The sequence below is a fragment of the Leptodactylus fuscus genome, chromosome 5 (assembly GCF_031893055.1).
Source record: "Leptodactylus fuscus isolate aLepFus1 chromosome 5, aLepFus1.hap2, whole genome shotgun sequence".
NCBI lineage: Eukaryota > Metazoa > Chordata > Amphibia > Anura > Leptodactylidae > Leptodactylus > Leptodactylus fuscus.
The window spans coordinates 153,418,728-153,433,423 of NC_134269.1; the positions used below are offsets into that span (position 1 = coordinate 153,418,728).

General features: G+C 38.6%; 1 protein-coding gene across 3 annotated transcripts in view; it reads right to left on the reverse strand.

Annotated features, from left to right (window-relative positions):
• Nucleotides 1-11,976: 11,976 nt before the first annotated feature.
• The window catches only part of TMTC2 (transmembrane O-mannosyltransferase targeting cadherins 2), a 231,649-nt gene continuing 228,929 nt past the window's right edge, over nt 11,977-14,696 (reverse strand). For 2 of the 3 annotated variants that reach the window (XM_075274524.1, XM_075274523.1), the window contains one exon: nt 11,977-13,204. In XM_075274524.1, coding sequence (XP_075130625.1) covers nt 13,025-13,204 — 180 coding nt within the window. In that variant the 3' untranslated portion in view covers nt 11,977-13,024. The remainder of the gene's footprint in view (nt 13,205-14,696) is intronic. The other variant, XR_012716117.1, reaches the window with a different exon arrangement.

Below are 14,696 nucleotides of genomic sequence, written 5' to 3' on the forward strand. Positions count from 1 at the left end.
ATTTTGTGATGTCAAATGTTGTAAACAGATATTTAAAGACTGGTAAGGAATAATTCTAGGGCCATAATTTAACTCTTATGCCCTGTTCACATTTGTTTGGATTTCGCCTAGGGGAGTCCTCATGGGGACCCCACAAACGGAATACCAAGCGCAATTGCAAGCACACGGACCCCATAAACTATAATCGGTTGCGTGTGCTTGCTGTGCACTGCCCGCACGAATCATGCAGACAGGAAAGTAGATTGAGAACTACTTTTCTGTCTGCAGAATCCCTGAAGATATCTGACAGCAAGAACACGGACCCCATTATAGTCTATGGGGTCTGTGTGCTTTTACTGCACCAGCGCTTGCAATTGCGTTTGGTATTCCGTTCGGGGGGTCCCCATGCAGATTCCCCTGGACAGAATCCAAACACATATGAACGAGGGCTTGGACCAAAAACTCTATAGTATCTACATAACCATTGTAACATTTTTCCACAGCTTTGTATGCTCAATTAGTGTTTTGGGGCAAAAAAAGAAACGTTGATATAAAATGGACAACATTGGAGTTTTTTTTTTTTTTAGATTGGAGGTTAATGCATAAACTGTGTAAGAAGGGGATGTGGACTTCACTTCAGCAAAAGTACCTGGTTGCTACCTCTGAGTTTTTTCCAGGATATGTGTCAGCTGACCAGGCACCAGATAAACTTTGATGCCCAGCACAGAAGGGACAGACATTACATTGTAAGCTATGGGCCAAAAAGTCAGTATCAGGAAGATGTGGAATGGAGTCAGGACAAGCCAAAGCCAGTAATGAATATCAGACAGAACAGGACAAGCAAATTGATGCGGAGTCAAAGTTGGGTACATGACTAAGCTAGCACAAGAAGTCATAAACAGCCTTTGCAGGAACCAGAAATGATACAGACCTATAAATGGCAGAGCAGACATAAATAAATTGAAATTGTTTGAGTTTGGTTTGGAAAGGTCCACAAGTGTGCACATTAGGCTTTACAGTTGCAGGAAGGAAGGGCACATTCACTCTATGAGCAGGACCAGGTACTGTAGCAGAAGCATGTAGAGGCAGGAACCGCACAGTGTGAAGCAGAGGGAACATGGAGGCTGCGTTTGCTTGGACACACAGTATGGCAGCAGGTGGAGACTACTGATGTTCCAAAAACTTTCCTTTTATTTATTTATATGGTTTACATCTCCATATGCACTTCAAACATAGAATATTATGGAGAGGAGGAGACTGTAAACTGACTTGTTGCCTCATTCCGTGTAGTGGTAGAGTTTTATGAAATATACCAGTTTTGACTGTTTAGCAGCTGCAGTAATTTGTATGTCTTTTCAAGCAGTCTCCTCTTCCTTCTCCATAGACTCCTATGTAAAATGAAACTCTTCACTTCTCAGACTTAAACATATTTCTTTAAGATATAATATACAAAGTTTCTCATATATTCACCTGTACTATTCACTTATGAAAAGTAATTTTAGTATTGAACATATTCTTTAAAGCATTTTCTGTGCAAATGTGAAATATTACATAATGATCCTATTAATATATCAAATTATAATAAACATTTTTGCAAAGGTAATATTAAAACTTTTTCTGGAGTTTTTATTTTTATATTTTGCCCCAAAATGTTAAAGTTTTTAAAAAATATATTATTAAAAAAAACCCCCAAAACATACCTGTTATAGAGAGGACATTTCATTCACACCATCCAACCTCCACTTTCCAAAGTGACAAAATCACAAGGGGCAGTGACATTGCAGTCTGGTCATGTAGATGTCATGATATTGTAAAGAAGATCCAAGGGGAAAGAGAAACTTTTAAAATAGTTTACCAACATTAACGCTATATTGATTCTTTATACATAAAGCCCCAGAAAACATATAATAGCTTACTTTTGCAAATTTTTTAAAGTGGCACTATTTCTAATGAAAACTCACTTTTTTCTTTTTAATGTAGATTGTGAGCCCCATATAGGGATTACAATGTGCATTGTTTTCCCTATCAATGTGTCTTTGTAGAATGGGAGGAAATCCACGAAATCATGGGGAGAACATACAAACTCCTTGCAGATGTTGTTCCTGGCGGGATTCGAGCTCAGGATTCCAGTGCTGCAGGGCTAACCAGGAAAAAAGCACATTGTATTTCTATCTTCATACAATTTCTCATTGTCAAACAATACTCGGAATACTGGTGTATTTTACAAATTAAATTTTTGAGCTAGTGATAATAGACTGCCCTGATACAATGGATCATAGTAAAATAGCGGAGTGTTCATTTTTTCAGTCATTGTGTTACTAGTACATCTACAAAAAAACGTTCCATTTAAAGTGAGAAACTGTATGAGCTGTTCTCTGAGCCTGGTATTACATTATAAGCCAATTTGCTATCAAAGTAAAAATAAGACTATGGCAAACATACTGAAGATGCATTTTGATGCCCTGGTATAGAAGCACTGCCTGGACTAAATATTAAAAGCATGATACGAAATGTAAAGGTTAGAGTAAGAAAATCATTGTCAGTATTTGTCGATAGACTTTTGATACTAAGTATTACAATATTTGTGGACTTTTCAGAATGGTAAGCCATAGCCATAATGATTTTTAATGCAATGTCAACACTTAAGTCTGTTGAAAACATAGTAATGCCCTTGGTAAAGGAATACCTCCTTTGCGTGGTACAGAAATACAGTTGTAAAAGAAGCTCACTGCAATTTTACACGATAAAACTTAATTTATCATGTATATGGTTATTGGACAAAGGGCAGCCAGAAATTTGTGTCCAGACTAAGGCCAGTACTTCAATGGCTGCCATTGCCTGAAGAAAAAGGCCACTTAATGTGGGCAGGGGGTTCAAATAGGCGACAATCCTGCGTCCATTAAAGAGGACCTTTCATCTCCTAGGGTACATGCGGTTTAATACACCGCTAGAGAGCTGACAGTGCACTGAATCGGCTTTCCCATTCTGTGCCCCCAGTGAAGAGCTATTGGTGCCAGTACCGTAGCTCTTCAGTGTCAGAAGGGCGTTTTTGACAGTCAGGAACGTCCTTCCTCACAGTAGCATCTTTTGTGCTGTACTGTGAGAGGGGGCGTTGCTTATCGCCCAGCGATGACGTTAAGCGGTGAGGAACGCCCCCAGAGTGCTCATCTATGGACAAGTACTATCAGGAGGTGAGGGGGGTGTTCCTCACCGCTCTCACAGTACAGCACAATAGACACTACTGTGAGGAGGGGCGTTCCTGACTGACTGTCAGAAACTCCCTTCTGACAGTGAAGAGCTACAGGGGCACAGAACGTGAAAGCTGTTGGCTTTCTAACGGTATATAAAACCGCATGTGTCCCAGGAGGTGAAAGGTCCTCTTTAACATGGCCATGTATGATAAGACTGCAGGTTTTACAGTGGAACTGCATGAGCGTCATCAGGAAATCCTGGAACACAGCATACTGGTGCTTTTTTAGCTTTCACAGCATGAGAACCCAGCCTTATAACTTTCTTCTATCTGTTTCTATGATATCTTTAAATATCCTATTCATTATATCCAGAGGCGGGGATCTGCTGCAAATTTTCGACTCCATCTCCAGGGCTAGCACCACAGTCAACACCAGACAGACAATCTCTTTACATGTTCCTAATAAAACTATGTTTTATAAAAAAAAAAGGGTAAGAACTCACACCAAGTAAAATTAACAGGACCTTCAATGTACTATGACTGCTTATACATGTGATATGTAAAGAAGGTACAGTCCTATGAAAAAGTTTGGGCACCCCTATTAAATCTTAATCATTTTTAGTTCTAAATATTTTGGTGTTTGCAACAGCCATTTCAGTTTGATATATCTAATAACTGATGGACACAGTAATATTTCAGGATTGAAATGAGGTTTATTGTACTAACAGAAAATGCGCAATATGCATTAAACCAAAATTTGACCGGTGCAAAAGTATGGGCACCCTTATCATTTTATTGATTTGAATTCCCCTAACTACTTTTTACTGACTTACTGAAGCACAAAATTGGTTTTGTAACCTCAGTGAGCTTTGAACTTCATAGTCAGGTGTATCCAATCATGAGAAAAGGTATTTAAGGTGGCCAATTGCAAGTTGTTCTACTATTTGAATCTCCTCTGAAGAGTGGAATCATGGGCTACTCAAAACAACTCTCAAATGATCTGAAAACAAAGATTGTTCAACATAGTTGTTCAGCGGAAGGATACAAAAAGCTGTCTCAGAGATTTAACCTATCAGTTTCCACTGTGAGGAACATAGTAAGGAAATGGAAGACCACAGGGACAGTTCTTGTTAAGCCCAGAAGTGGCAGGCCAAGAAAAATATCAGAAAGGCAGAGAAGAAGAATGGTGAGAACAGTCAAGGACAATCCACAGACCACCTCCAAAGAGCTGCAGCATCATCTTGCTGCAGATGGTGTCACTGTGCATCGGTCAACTATACAGCGCACTTTGCACAAATAGAAGCTGTACGGGAGAGTGATGAGAAAGAAGCCGTTTCTGCACGTACGCCACAAATAGAGTTGCCTGAGGTATGAAAAAGCACATTTGGACAAGCCAGCTTCATTTTGGAAACAAAAATTGAGTTGTTTGGTTATAAAAAAAGGCGTTATGCATGGCGTCCAAAAAGAAACAGCATTCCAAGAAAAACACATGCTACCCACTGTAAAATTTGGTGGAGGTTCCATCATGCTTTGGGGCTGTGTGGCCAATGCCGGCATCGGGAATCTTGTTAAAGTTGAGGGTCGCATGGAATCCACTCAGTATCAGCAGATTCTTGAGAATAATGTTCAAGAATCAGTGACGAAGTTGAAGTTACGCCGGGGATGGATATTTCAGCAAGACAATGATCCAAAACACCGCTCCAAATCCTCAGGCATTCATGCAGAGGAACAATTACAATGTTCTGGAATGGCCATCCCAGTCCCCAGACCTGAATATCATTGAACATCTGTGGGATGATTTGAAGCGGGCTGTCCATGCTCGGCGACCATCTAACTTAACTGAACTTGAATTGTTTGTCCAAAATACCTTTATCCAGGATCCAGGAACTGATTAAAAGCTACAGGAAGCGACTAGAGGCTGTTATCTTTGCAAAAGGAGGATCTACTAAATATTAATGTCACTTTTCTGTTGAGGTGCCCATACTTTTGCACCGGTCAAATTTTGGTTTAATGCATATTGCGCATTTTCTGTTAGTACAATAAACCTCATTTCAATCCTGAAATATTACTGTGTCCATCAGTTATTAGATATATCAAACTGAAATGGCTGTTGCAAATACCAAAATATTTAGAACTAAAAATGATTAAGATTAATAGGGGTGCCCAAACTTTTTCATAGGACTGTATATTGAGAGATGCATGACATCAACCACTGCAACGTTGTATTTTCTCAGATTCTATACATGTCATTGCTTTATTAATCATTATATCTAAATCATAACACATCATGTGTTAACTCATGTAACATGTAATACTGTATATCCGGGATGATTCTGAAAAAGTGATTGCTGGGTTCAGTGCACCACACTAATCGAGATAGAAATGTAATGATCGGCTATTTTTATACATTTCCATGTCAGTGATGACCTCATATAAAAGGTGCATTATAGGATTTATAAAAAAAAAAAAAAAGAAGCAGAGCTGTTTAATTTGCAAACCTATTTTAGAACAGTGACAGCTGGAATCTGACTAGTCTCCATGGAGAACACGTCAATGTCCTCTCCAAATGACAATCTAAATATACACTTCTTCCTAAAAGACTACATTTAGGCTGATGAAAACTAGTCACCAATGATGCAAGTAGAAAATTGGCAGTTATTCTATTCAGACCATATTATATATAGAATGATACTAAATGGTTGGTATATGAGGGGCATCCACATAGGCTAACCTTTCTCTGGGCATTCTAGCTAGACACTGCTCTACAAAAAGTTTGTGAGAGTTATCGCTATAGATTGCTTGAAAGTACTGCTCAATGGATTGTGTATTTTGAAGATAAAAGCCACCCTGATAATTCAGAAGGAGATCGATTGAAACATGTGAATATTATGTGAACAAGTTTAATTGAGTTTTCAGATTTTGTCTTTATGTGTTAGATCCTTAGTTTCTACATAACATTACGGAATCTGTCACCTTCTAAATACAGGGTTTTTTGTTTTGTTTTTTTACTATCAATAGATTCATTGTCAGGGTAGTTGGGAATGTGCAATAAGTATTACATTTTGAATGCAATAAAACAAAGTAACTTGTTGTTTTCAAGTATTGTAGAAAAATTAAAAGGGTTTGCCACCATTAGAGCATATCAATCAATTCAAAGCTATTCGAGTCAGATGGAAAATGTGGATCTTGCTCTAGAAAACTCAGCATTACTCTGGACTCAGTACAGGTGGTGGGTGACAGAAGGATATTGTCCGTGGTGAGCTCCATGCTGGAGAACAATTCTGATCCCATGTATGAGACCATGACAGCACTGGGTAGTACTGTCAGTAACCGAATATTTCACCCCAAGAGTGAGAAGGAGCGCTATCGGAGATCCTTCCTCCCAACTGAGGTCAGGCTGTATAATCAACATCAGGCTAAGCAGAGATCACTCCATACAGAGAACTAAATGATCCTGAAGTCTTATTTTCTTTTTACTTGCTATGATTCCTAATCTCTTTATCTATCTGCTATTCTGAGCTTGTATGTGTTCTTTCTTGTAATATATTACTGTATTATCCATGCTGCTCTAACACACTGAATTACCCATGGTGGGACTATTAAAGGATTATTATCTATTTTATTACCTGGTCATATAGGGGACCTTTCACCACCTTCACCTGCTTTGCACCCATCAATAGTGGTGGCTCCACTGATTCTGGCACATTTGGAATTTTTCTCTAGCTCTTCTGTTCTTGAGCAAGTTCCAACACCTAATATTTAAGTAGGCTCTCTGTCAGGTAGACAGTCCTGAACTGAAGCAGACAGCCTAGGACTGCCCCTCTGACAGTAGAGAGTCTAATTAGTATATTGGGTGCTGAAACTAGCAGCAGTAATTGCTCAGGAACTACAGGAGATAGAGAATTTCCAACTTCACCAGAATCTTTGGAGCAGCAACTATTGGAGGGGGTGAAAGGTCTTCTTTAATTGGGGGAAGGTATAATCACTTGTAGATTTCAGTATTTTGCTAGCTGTTGAACGTAGGAGTGATCAGTTGATCATGAGCGAGTCCAGACTTCAAGACAACCCCTTTAAAAGACGTAAGAAGAGCTTTTGGCTGTGAATTATCAAAAACATTCCAAATTAAACTTTGTATTTTTAAATGTATAATTAAAGAAAATCTTTCAATATGTACAAAAATAACAAAACGGTGTCAGGTTTTCTAATGTTCCAAATGCCTTAAAAGAACGGATTGCAAAACAAAACAATGTTATGTAAGATGTATTCCACAACTGACATTTGATTATAGCGTCCAGAGTGGTACCAGTGGTTTTCATACATATCTTTCATAGGAAGAAAAAAAAGAACAACAACTTAAAACATGAACATTTGTTACAATTTTTCAAAAGTGACATCCAGTTGGAACAGTAAGTAATAAATTCACATTCTTAGGCAAAACATCATACACTGCAGTTTTTTTCTCTACAGGATTAATTTATGAAACAAATGCCCAAACTGCATTTTAATGTTGCTTTGATATAAAGACCCTGTTAATAAATTCTACAACCCTGTTAACACATAATAACTCTGGCATTAGCCTTAATTAAGAAAAAAAATATACTGTAGCAAACCTGTGTTGCATAACCTTAAGTGCTGGAGTTATGCTACTTGCAGAGACAAACTGTGTTCTCATTAGTGCAAATGTCTCAAAGAAACAGCCGCATACATTAAAGGTAAAAACTTTTTAAAAATCTGAAGTCTGTCGTAATAGTTCTCACTAAATGAAATAATGTCTAGAAGAAAATATTTAATTACTTTTTCTGCAAAGTTCAAGAAAAATAAATCTCTAAAAAGTACTGGCTTTAAATTATCACACAGTGATAAAAATAATGTGCTATATACATTAATATCAAGAAGGGATCGGAGGGAAATGGTAATTCTTTCTTTGTAAAGCCTGTTGGAGTTAATAGGGCTGGATGGCATAATTTAACCATTTCACTTAGAGAACAAGAAGACTGAAGAGAGAAACAGTTGGTAATAAACAACCAGTAAATATAAATGTCGATGATGCAGCTGGCGGGTTGCCTGGCGTACTTCGTCTTGTTTGGAACGGCTTACTGTACTGTCTGCAGGCAGTAAAATAACAGAAGCCTATATCAGCAAATAACAGCATATGGCAGCACAGCAAACCCATTCGTACACCACAGGAAATGGAAGACTGAACAAAAAAAAAAAGGCACACAGCGTAAGCCTATGAGTAGTGTTATATATTACATATTATATGTATATGGAGTGAGGGTGAAATATATTGGGTGGAAATACAGATGTGTTAGTAGAGCCATAGACATCACTTTCTTAATCTTACTAACAATTTACCTTAAAACAGAAGGGGAGTGGAGAATAACACACACACTGTAAATGGTTATAGCGTTCAAGATTAAAAGCTATGCACACCTACATGGTCATTGTTCATCATGCTTTATTAGGCCGGTTCACACAGTGTTTTTTGGGCCGGATTTTGATGCGGAATCCGCGTCAGAGTCCGGTTCAAAAAAACCACCTCCCATTGAAATCAATTGGAGAAACCTGCCCTTCCTCGCGACACTTCCTTCCCAACCAGGCACATTCATTTAGCCTAATCCGGAGCAGAATGCCGTGACTGGACGCCGATGCAGTGCACAGGCGTCCAGTCGCAGCTAGCCGTTTCTTGGACCGGAATCTGAAGTGGCCTCCTCGTCAAATTCCGGTCCAAAAAATTAACATGTGAACTTACCCTTATGTGTATTATTAACTAGAAAACATTTTTGAAATAGGGTTTTATTAAACATTCTGTTCACCTTTTCTTTTGCAGCTTCCACTTCCTCTCGTATAGTGCAAGTTCTTTCCGCTTCTGAAAAGCTGCCCAACAGATCATTGTGAGAGTGTTATATCTCTGTTGCCCTGTGCTCTGATAATGCAGCATAAATGAGTGTTTATGAGCACTTAAGACAACAGAGATGACACTCTCAGAATGATCTGCTGAGCAGCTTCTCAGCCCCATCTCTGAGAAGAGGAAAGAGCATTTTGCACTATATGAGAACAAGTAGATACAAACAAAAGATAAAGCTAGCAGAAATGTTAACAAAAACCCATTAGTAAAATGTTTTCTAAGCAATAATAGTTGGAATAATAAATGCAATAAGATGAAATAATAAAAATAAATGTTTGTACACAAAGGTATACATACTCTTTAAGGCTGAGGCTCCACATTGTGGAAACGCAGCTTCTTTTGTTGCAGATTTTGCGGCATTTTTTTTTTTTTTTTTTGAGCCAAAGCAAAGAATGGCTACAGAGGGAATGGGAAATATATAGGAAGCCCTTATACTTCTCCCTTCTGCTCAATCCAATCCTGGCTTTGGCTTAAAAACTGCAACAAAAAGAAGCTGAATTTTCGCAACGTGGGGCCTCAGCCTAAAGGTAAGCAGTGAAATCTCTGCATATTTATGCTCAAGTGGATATGAAGCACATTTGTAGCAGAAATCCAAGACATTTGATTTCTGGCATGGCTTCTTCTGTGAAATGCATGTCTGATTTAATTCCAAAGTGTGAACATACCCCAACATTATCTGTACTGTCAGACTAGCTTTTATCTTCACACATAAGAGAAACTCTTTTAGCCTCAAAAATAACAGCAGCATGGAGGGAAACAGATAGGTAGTATACAGGCCTACTTGTCCTAGTGCTATGGACCTGCCCATCACATATACATGATTAACCATGATTTAATATCTGACCAGACCTGTAGCCAAGTTAGTAAACTTCTGTAAGGGACTCAGGTGTTAGGGTTCACTAGAACTTGACCAAATTGAAACAGGCTCAAATTTCAAATGCCCGGTCTTTGACAGGTAATCTTTAGAATAATTTCTGTGCATATGCTCGTATCATGTGTTCAAAGGGTTTTTATAAACCCCTCCATAGGTAATGTGGTATGAATTGCTGCAAATTCGTAGTACAGAATTGGCAGTGCATACAGTATCTGTATCACTTCAGTATATGGCCTAAAACGCATAATGTAGAATATGTAACAACTTACTATAAATAAAAATATTGGAAATAATATTTACTGAGGATACTTACTGTACTTTAGTATGTATCTTTAAAATAAAGTACATGAGCTCAGTAGGATATCAGGGAAGTGATGAGCTAAGCTTGTGAAGTTTACCTAGCCAAACTTTTATAAGCTAAACCTGAAGCATATATAGCCCTATTGGATTTTTTCAGGACAGGGAGATTACAGTGGAGTTATACCATATGATCATTTATTAACAATGCCGAGAGTCGCACACTCATATAACAAGCTGTTCTGTAGAGGTTGTGAAACTTGGTCTTTTACCAATCTAAAATGGATGTCCCCCTAAAGGGGTTGTCTGGGACTAGGATACTGCTTGCTGTAGCTTCTTCATGACTTTCCAAATACAACGTCCTACATGGTATGATGGTGGTGCTTCATATTGCAGTTCAAACCTATTCATTTAAATTGGACTGAGCTGCAGTATAGCCATGAGACCAATGTACATGATGACAATGACCTGGGAAGAGGAAGCACAGCTCAATATCACAGTCCCGTAAACCCCCTTTTATAATCTTGAAACAGGCACAAAGTTATTTGTATCAATTATTCCCCTTTCCAGCCCCAAATGGATTTTTCATACTGATAACCTATTCACACCTATCTTGTGGAAAGGTCATCAGTATCTGATCTGTGGGGGTTTTGACAACCAGACCCTGCACAGATCTTGCAGCCTCCAAGCTCCAGAAGCTATTGTAGTGCATGTAGTTCTGTAATTCCCTGGAACCAACACTATACAGTGGACAGAGCACCAGTGCCACTCCTATTACTTAAGCCTGCACAAGCTCGCCCTTCACTGCAGAAGGTTCTGGTACCTGGAGGCTTCCAGATCTGTGTGGGCTCTGATTGTCGAACCCTCACATATTGATCTGTGTGGGTCCAGCTTTTAAGCCCCCAAAGACCAGATGCTTTAAATATCCAAGATGCTGCTGCATTAAATATTACCTCAGTGCCAGTTGCCATGCCTCAGTGATGAATTATTGACTAACTAAACATGGCTGTAAATGTGAAAGAAGCCAGGTGACTGGTCCGTATGGTAGGAAACCAACAGGATGGATGTACTAGACACTTTTATTGGTAAAGTGAACTTCACAACGCGTTTCAAGCTGCAAACCTTCTTCAGGTATACACATTTCTTGCCAGCTTTGGGCCAGATGCATCTGTGCAGTTCACTTTATCAATAAAGGTTTCTAGTACATCCATCCTGTTGGTTTCCTATCCTACGGACCAGTGAGCGCAGACCTCCACTACCAGCCGTCTGGCTTATTTCACATTGGTGCTGTCCGGTCTTTTGAGATCAGTGTGTGGACTCTGCTGCCACCATCACCTTTGATGTCCTCAAATGATGTTGTGACCACTTCACAACACTCGAAGGTGAGGGGCCAACTGGTCCCATCTTTATCAAGTTCCACATTATTATACATCCCCTGTGTAGCACGCTCTGTGTTCTCTCCCATTTTTTGCCTCCATGGCTGTAAATGTGTCTATCTGCTTTAATATATAGTTAAAGACTTGAGGAAAAAACTGATAGAAGGCTAGTACAGGAGAGTGAAGAGCATGACACAAGGATGAAAAGTAAGAATCATAAACCTCTTACACTACAAAATAAAACCTGATTCTGATATCATTACATATTAATGGATGACATTTGGTTATTGTTCATTCTATACACACACACACGTATGAATATAATAAACAATAAACTGGAACTAATACAGAAATCTGCCTGTGTTCATCTTCGGTAGGGAACAGTCTCCCTCCCATAACACCCATAGAAGATTTTTTATAAGTTTCATGAGGCTTGAATATTTTTAGTTATTCTACACTCGTGTAACATAATTACTGAGCCATAATCTAACACGGTATAGAAATCAATAGAAGACAATATTGTGGTAATCAATCTTTTTCATTTTTATAAAATAAATATTTTATTTGCCTAAAAATAAAGGAAAATCTTATGGATTTTAACACACACACGAAAAGTAAAAAAAAAAAAAAAAAAAAAAAAAAATCAGGTCCTTCATCACCTTCACTCACTGCCACATATTAAACTTCCAGCGCAGGCCGGGCATGGTTTGTGTCACGCTTTGATATTTCCTTGTAAAAATAAACTGCCCAGGACTAAATGTAACTATGAAAGAGGCAGATTATTAAGATATACTGATAATGGATTGTGGTGCATTGCTTTTCTTAGAAGTAATTCATCACTGTTCAGACTCAATCACACACGCAAGTAATAAGAAATAACTTGTGATCATTTCAACAGAACTGGCGCAATAAAAATGACCAACCCTAACAAACGGTTTAGTTTGGCAAAAAAATAATTATGACAAAATATTTAATAAAATTAGTGAATTAGCTCTGTAATAGAATCATCGTAAATAATAATTATTTTAGTATTGAAGATTACCTATAGTGTTATACCTTGAACTGTATTACAATTGTATAGACTACTTACTATCGATTTCAGCCTACCCAAGAAGTATGCACAACCAGTTGCATTGTGATGAAGACAGACCTCACTTTAAGTGCCTTTCGTTTTTCGGGCTAATGCAAGCTTTACCTAATCCCTTTTTGGAGATTTTGCATCCCCTTCATCATCATTTCCCTTTTTTATACATTAACTACTACTTTGCCAAAAAGCAAAACACTGCTAACATCGCCTAGGCATCCAGACACCTGCAGGATGCCCAGCTCATAGGCCCTCTGTTCCCTTCATGTCCAATATTAGAAACTAACATTTGGTCAAAAGTCTCTGGTCCTCTGTGTCACGTTTTTGATGTCTTAAGACCTTGTTTCTCCATGATATTCCACAACTTGCGAAGGTTAGATTGAGTGATGCCATCATCCGGCTTGAACTGAAGAGCTCGGAGGTAGTTGGCTTCTGCTTCTTCTAATTTACCATTGAGATGAAGAATGGCACCCAGATTCATCAATGCGGCAGGATACTGTAAATATAAGACTACAATTAGACAACTATGTTTCGGGGAAAAAAGTGACTTCTATGTTTATGACCAACAGTATAACCAATACAATCACAGTCACATCCATTATATACAACTTTTTTCTATCAGTTATTCATCAGTCATTGCTAAATTACTTTGAAGCCTTAATGCCATTTATCGTTACCCCTATTTTAAAGGGAATCTGTCACCATGGAAATGCAGGCAGTGCCTGAAATGCAGATAGATATGTGAGAAAAGATTTATCATCTGCCATTTATCAATTTACATCTTAGCGGTTTCTTTCTGACATCTAGGTTTGGGAGTGGTCCGTCCCGGTTACTAATAGCCCTCCATATATGACTGTACATACACAGACAGCTGTCAATTACTGAATGCACAATTCTTGGAACGAATGAGTCAGAAGCCAAGTCTTTGTACTTAGTAACATGTAGAAATATAATGTGTGTGTGTGTGATAAGGTCAAATCTGACAGAAGGGAAAGGGAAATAGTCATTAAATTTAGGACACTAAACCACCAACCGATCCCTATGAACCAGTTTGGTATCCTGAATATCCCTATATAAAACCTATCTGTGCATGAGATAAAAAACCTTTAGACTTCGTTAGAGATGAGCCTCATCCCTTATTAGCCTCATCTCTGCTGCTCCCAGCATATCCGCAGTTCTACAATCTAGCTAGGCATGTACATCTTGGCTTCACAATGGATGAGAAGGAAACTTGTGCAGTGAAGCAAAGATGAATTGCCTCAACTTCACTGCAGAACTGCATATGCCTCAGAAAAAGTATTCGGCAGGTGAGTATGAACTCATCTCACATGTTTCCTTTATGGCATACTACACAGTACTTGCAAATCAGTGGGCTTTTATATGTGGTTCTCCAGAGAGGTCATAGCATTATTAGAATCTGATAGTATAAGAAAAAAATAAGTAACTTGATGGAAATGCTTATTGGGCCACTTTTTCCTGTCTCCTAAATTACTTTGAACTCAGTTAATCCTTTCTCTCATGGTGTATTTAGAAGTATCATCTCAGTGACGCATCAGATTGTCCATAGAATTACATAGAGAGGTTAAGAGGAGGAGAAGGAGTGAGCTGTTGAATAGAGACAGTCAGAAAGACACACAGAGATGGGACTGCAGCTTCGAGACAATGTTGTACTTCAGCTCAAACCTGGATTCCTATTTATACTGCTCATTAATGTTGAGTAATGCTCTGCATACTGCTATTACAGCTTGTAAGCGTGAACTAAACAGATATACGGCAGCAGGATTTCCCCTTCTCTAGCTGTTATAATGTCTCCCATATACAGCACACTACATACAGCATTCTGCCCGATGTGTAGCCGTGATTTGTGCACTTGAAAAAGGGTGTTTCATTGTGCTATACTGTATTTTATCCTATTAAAGCTGGTCTCAACAACACGTTTGTTTCCCGCTCCCCGCTTCATATGCATGACCTCAGAGCACGGATCCTTG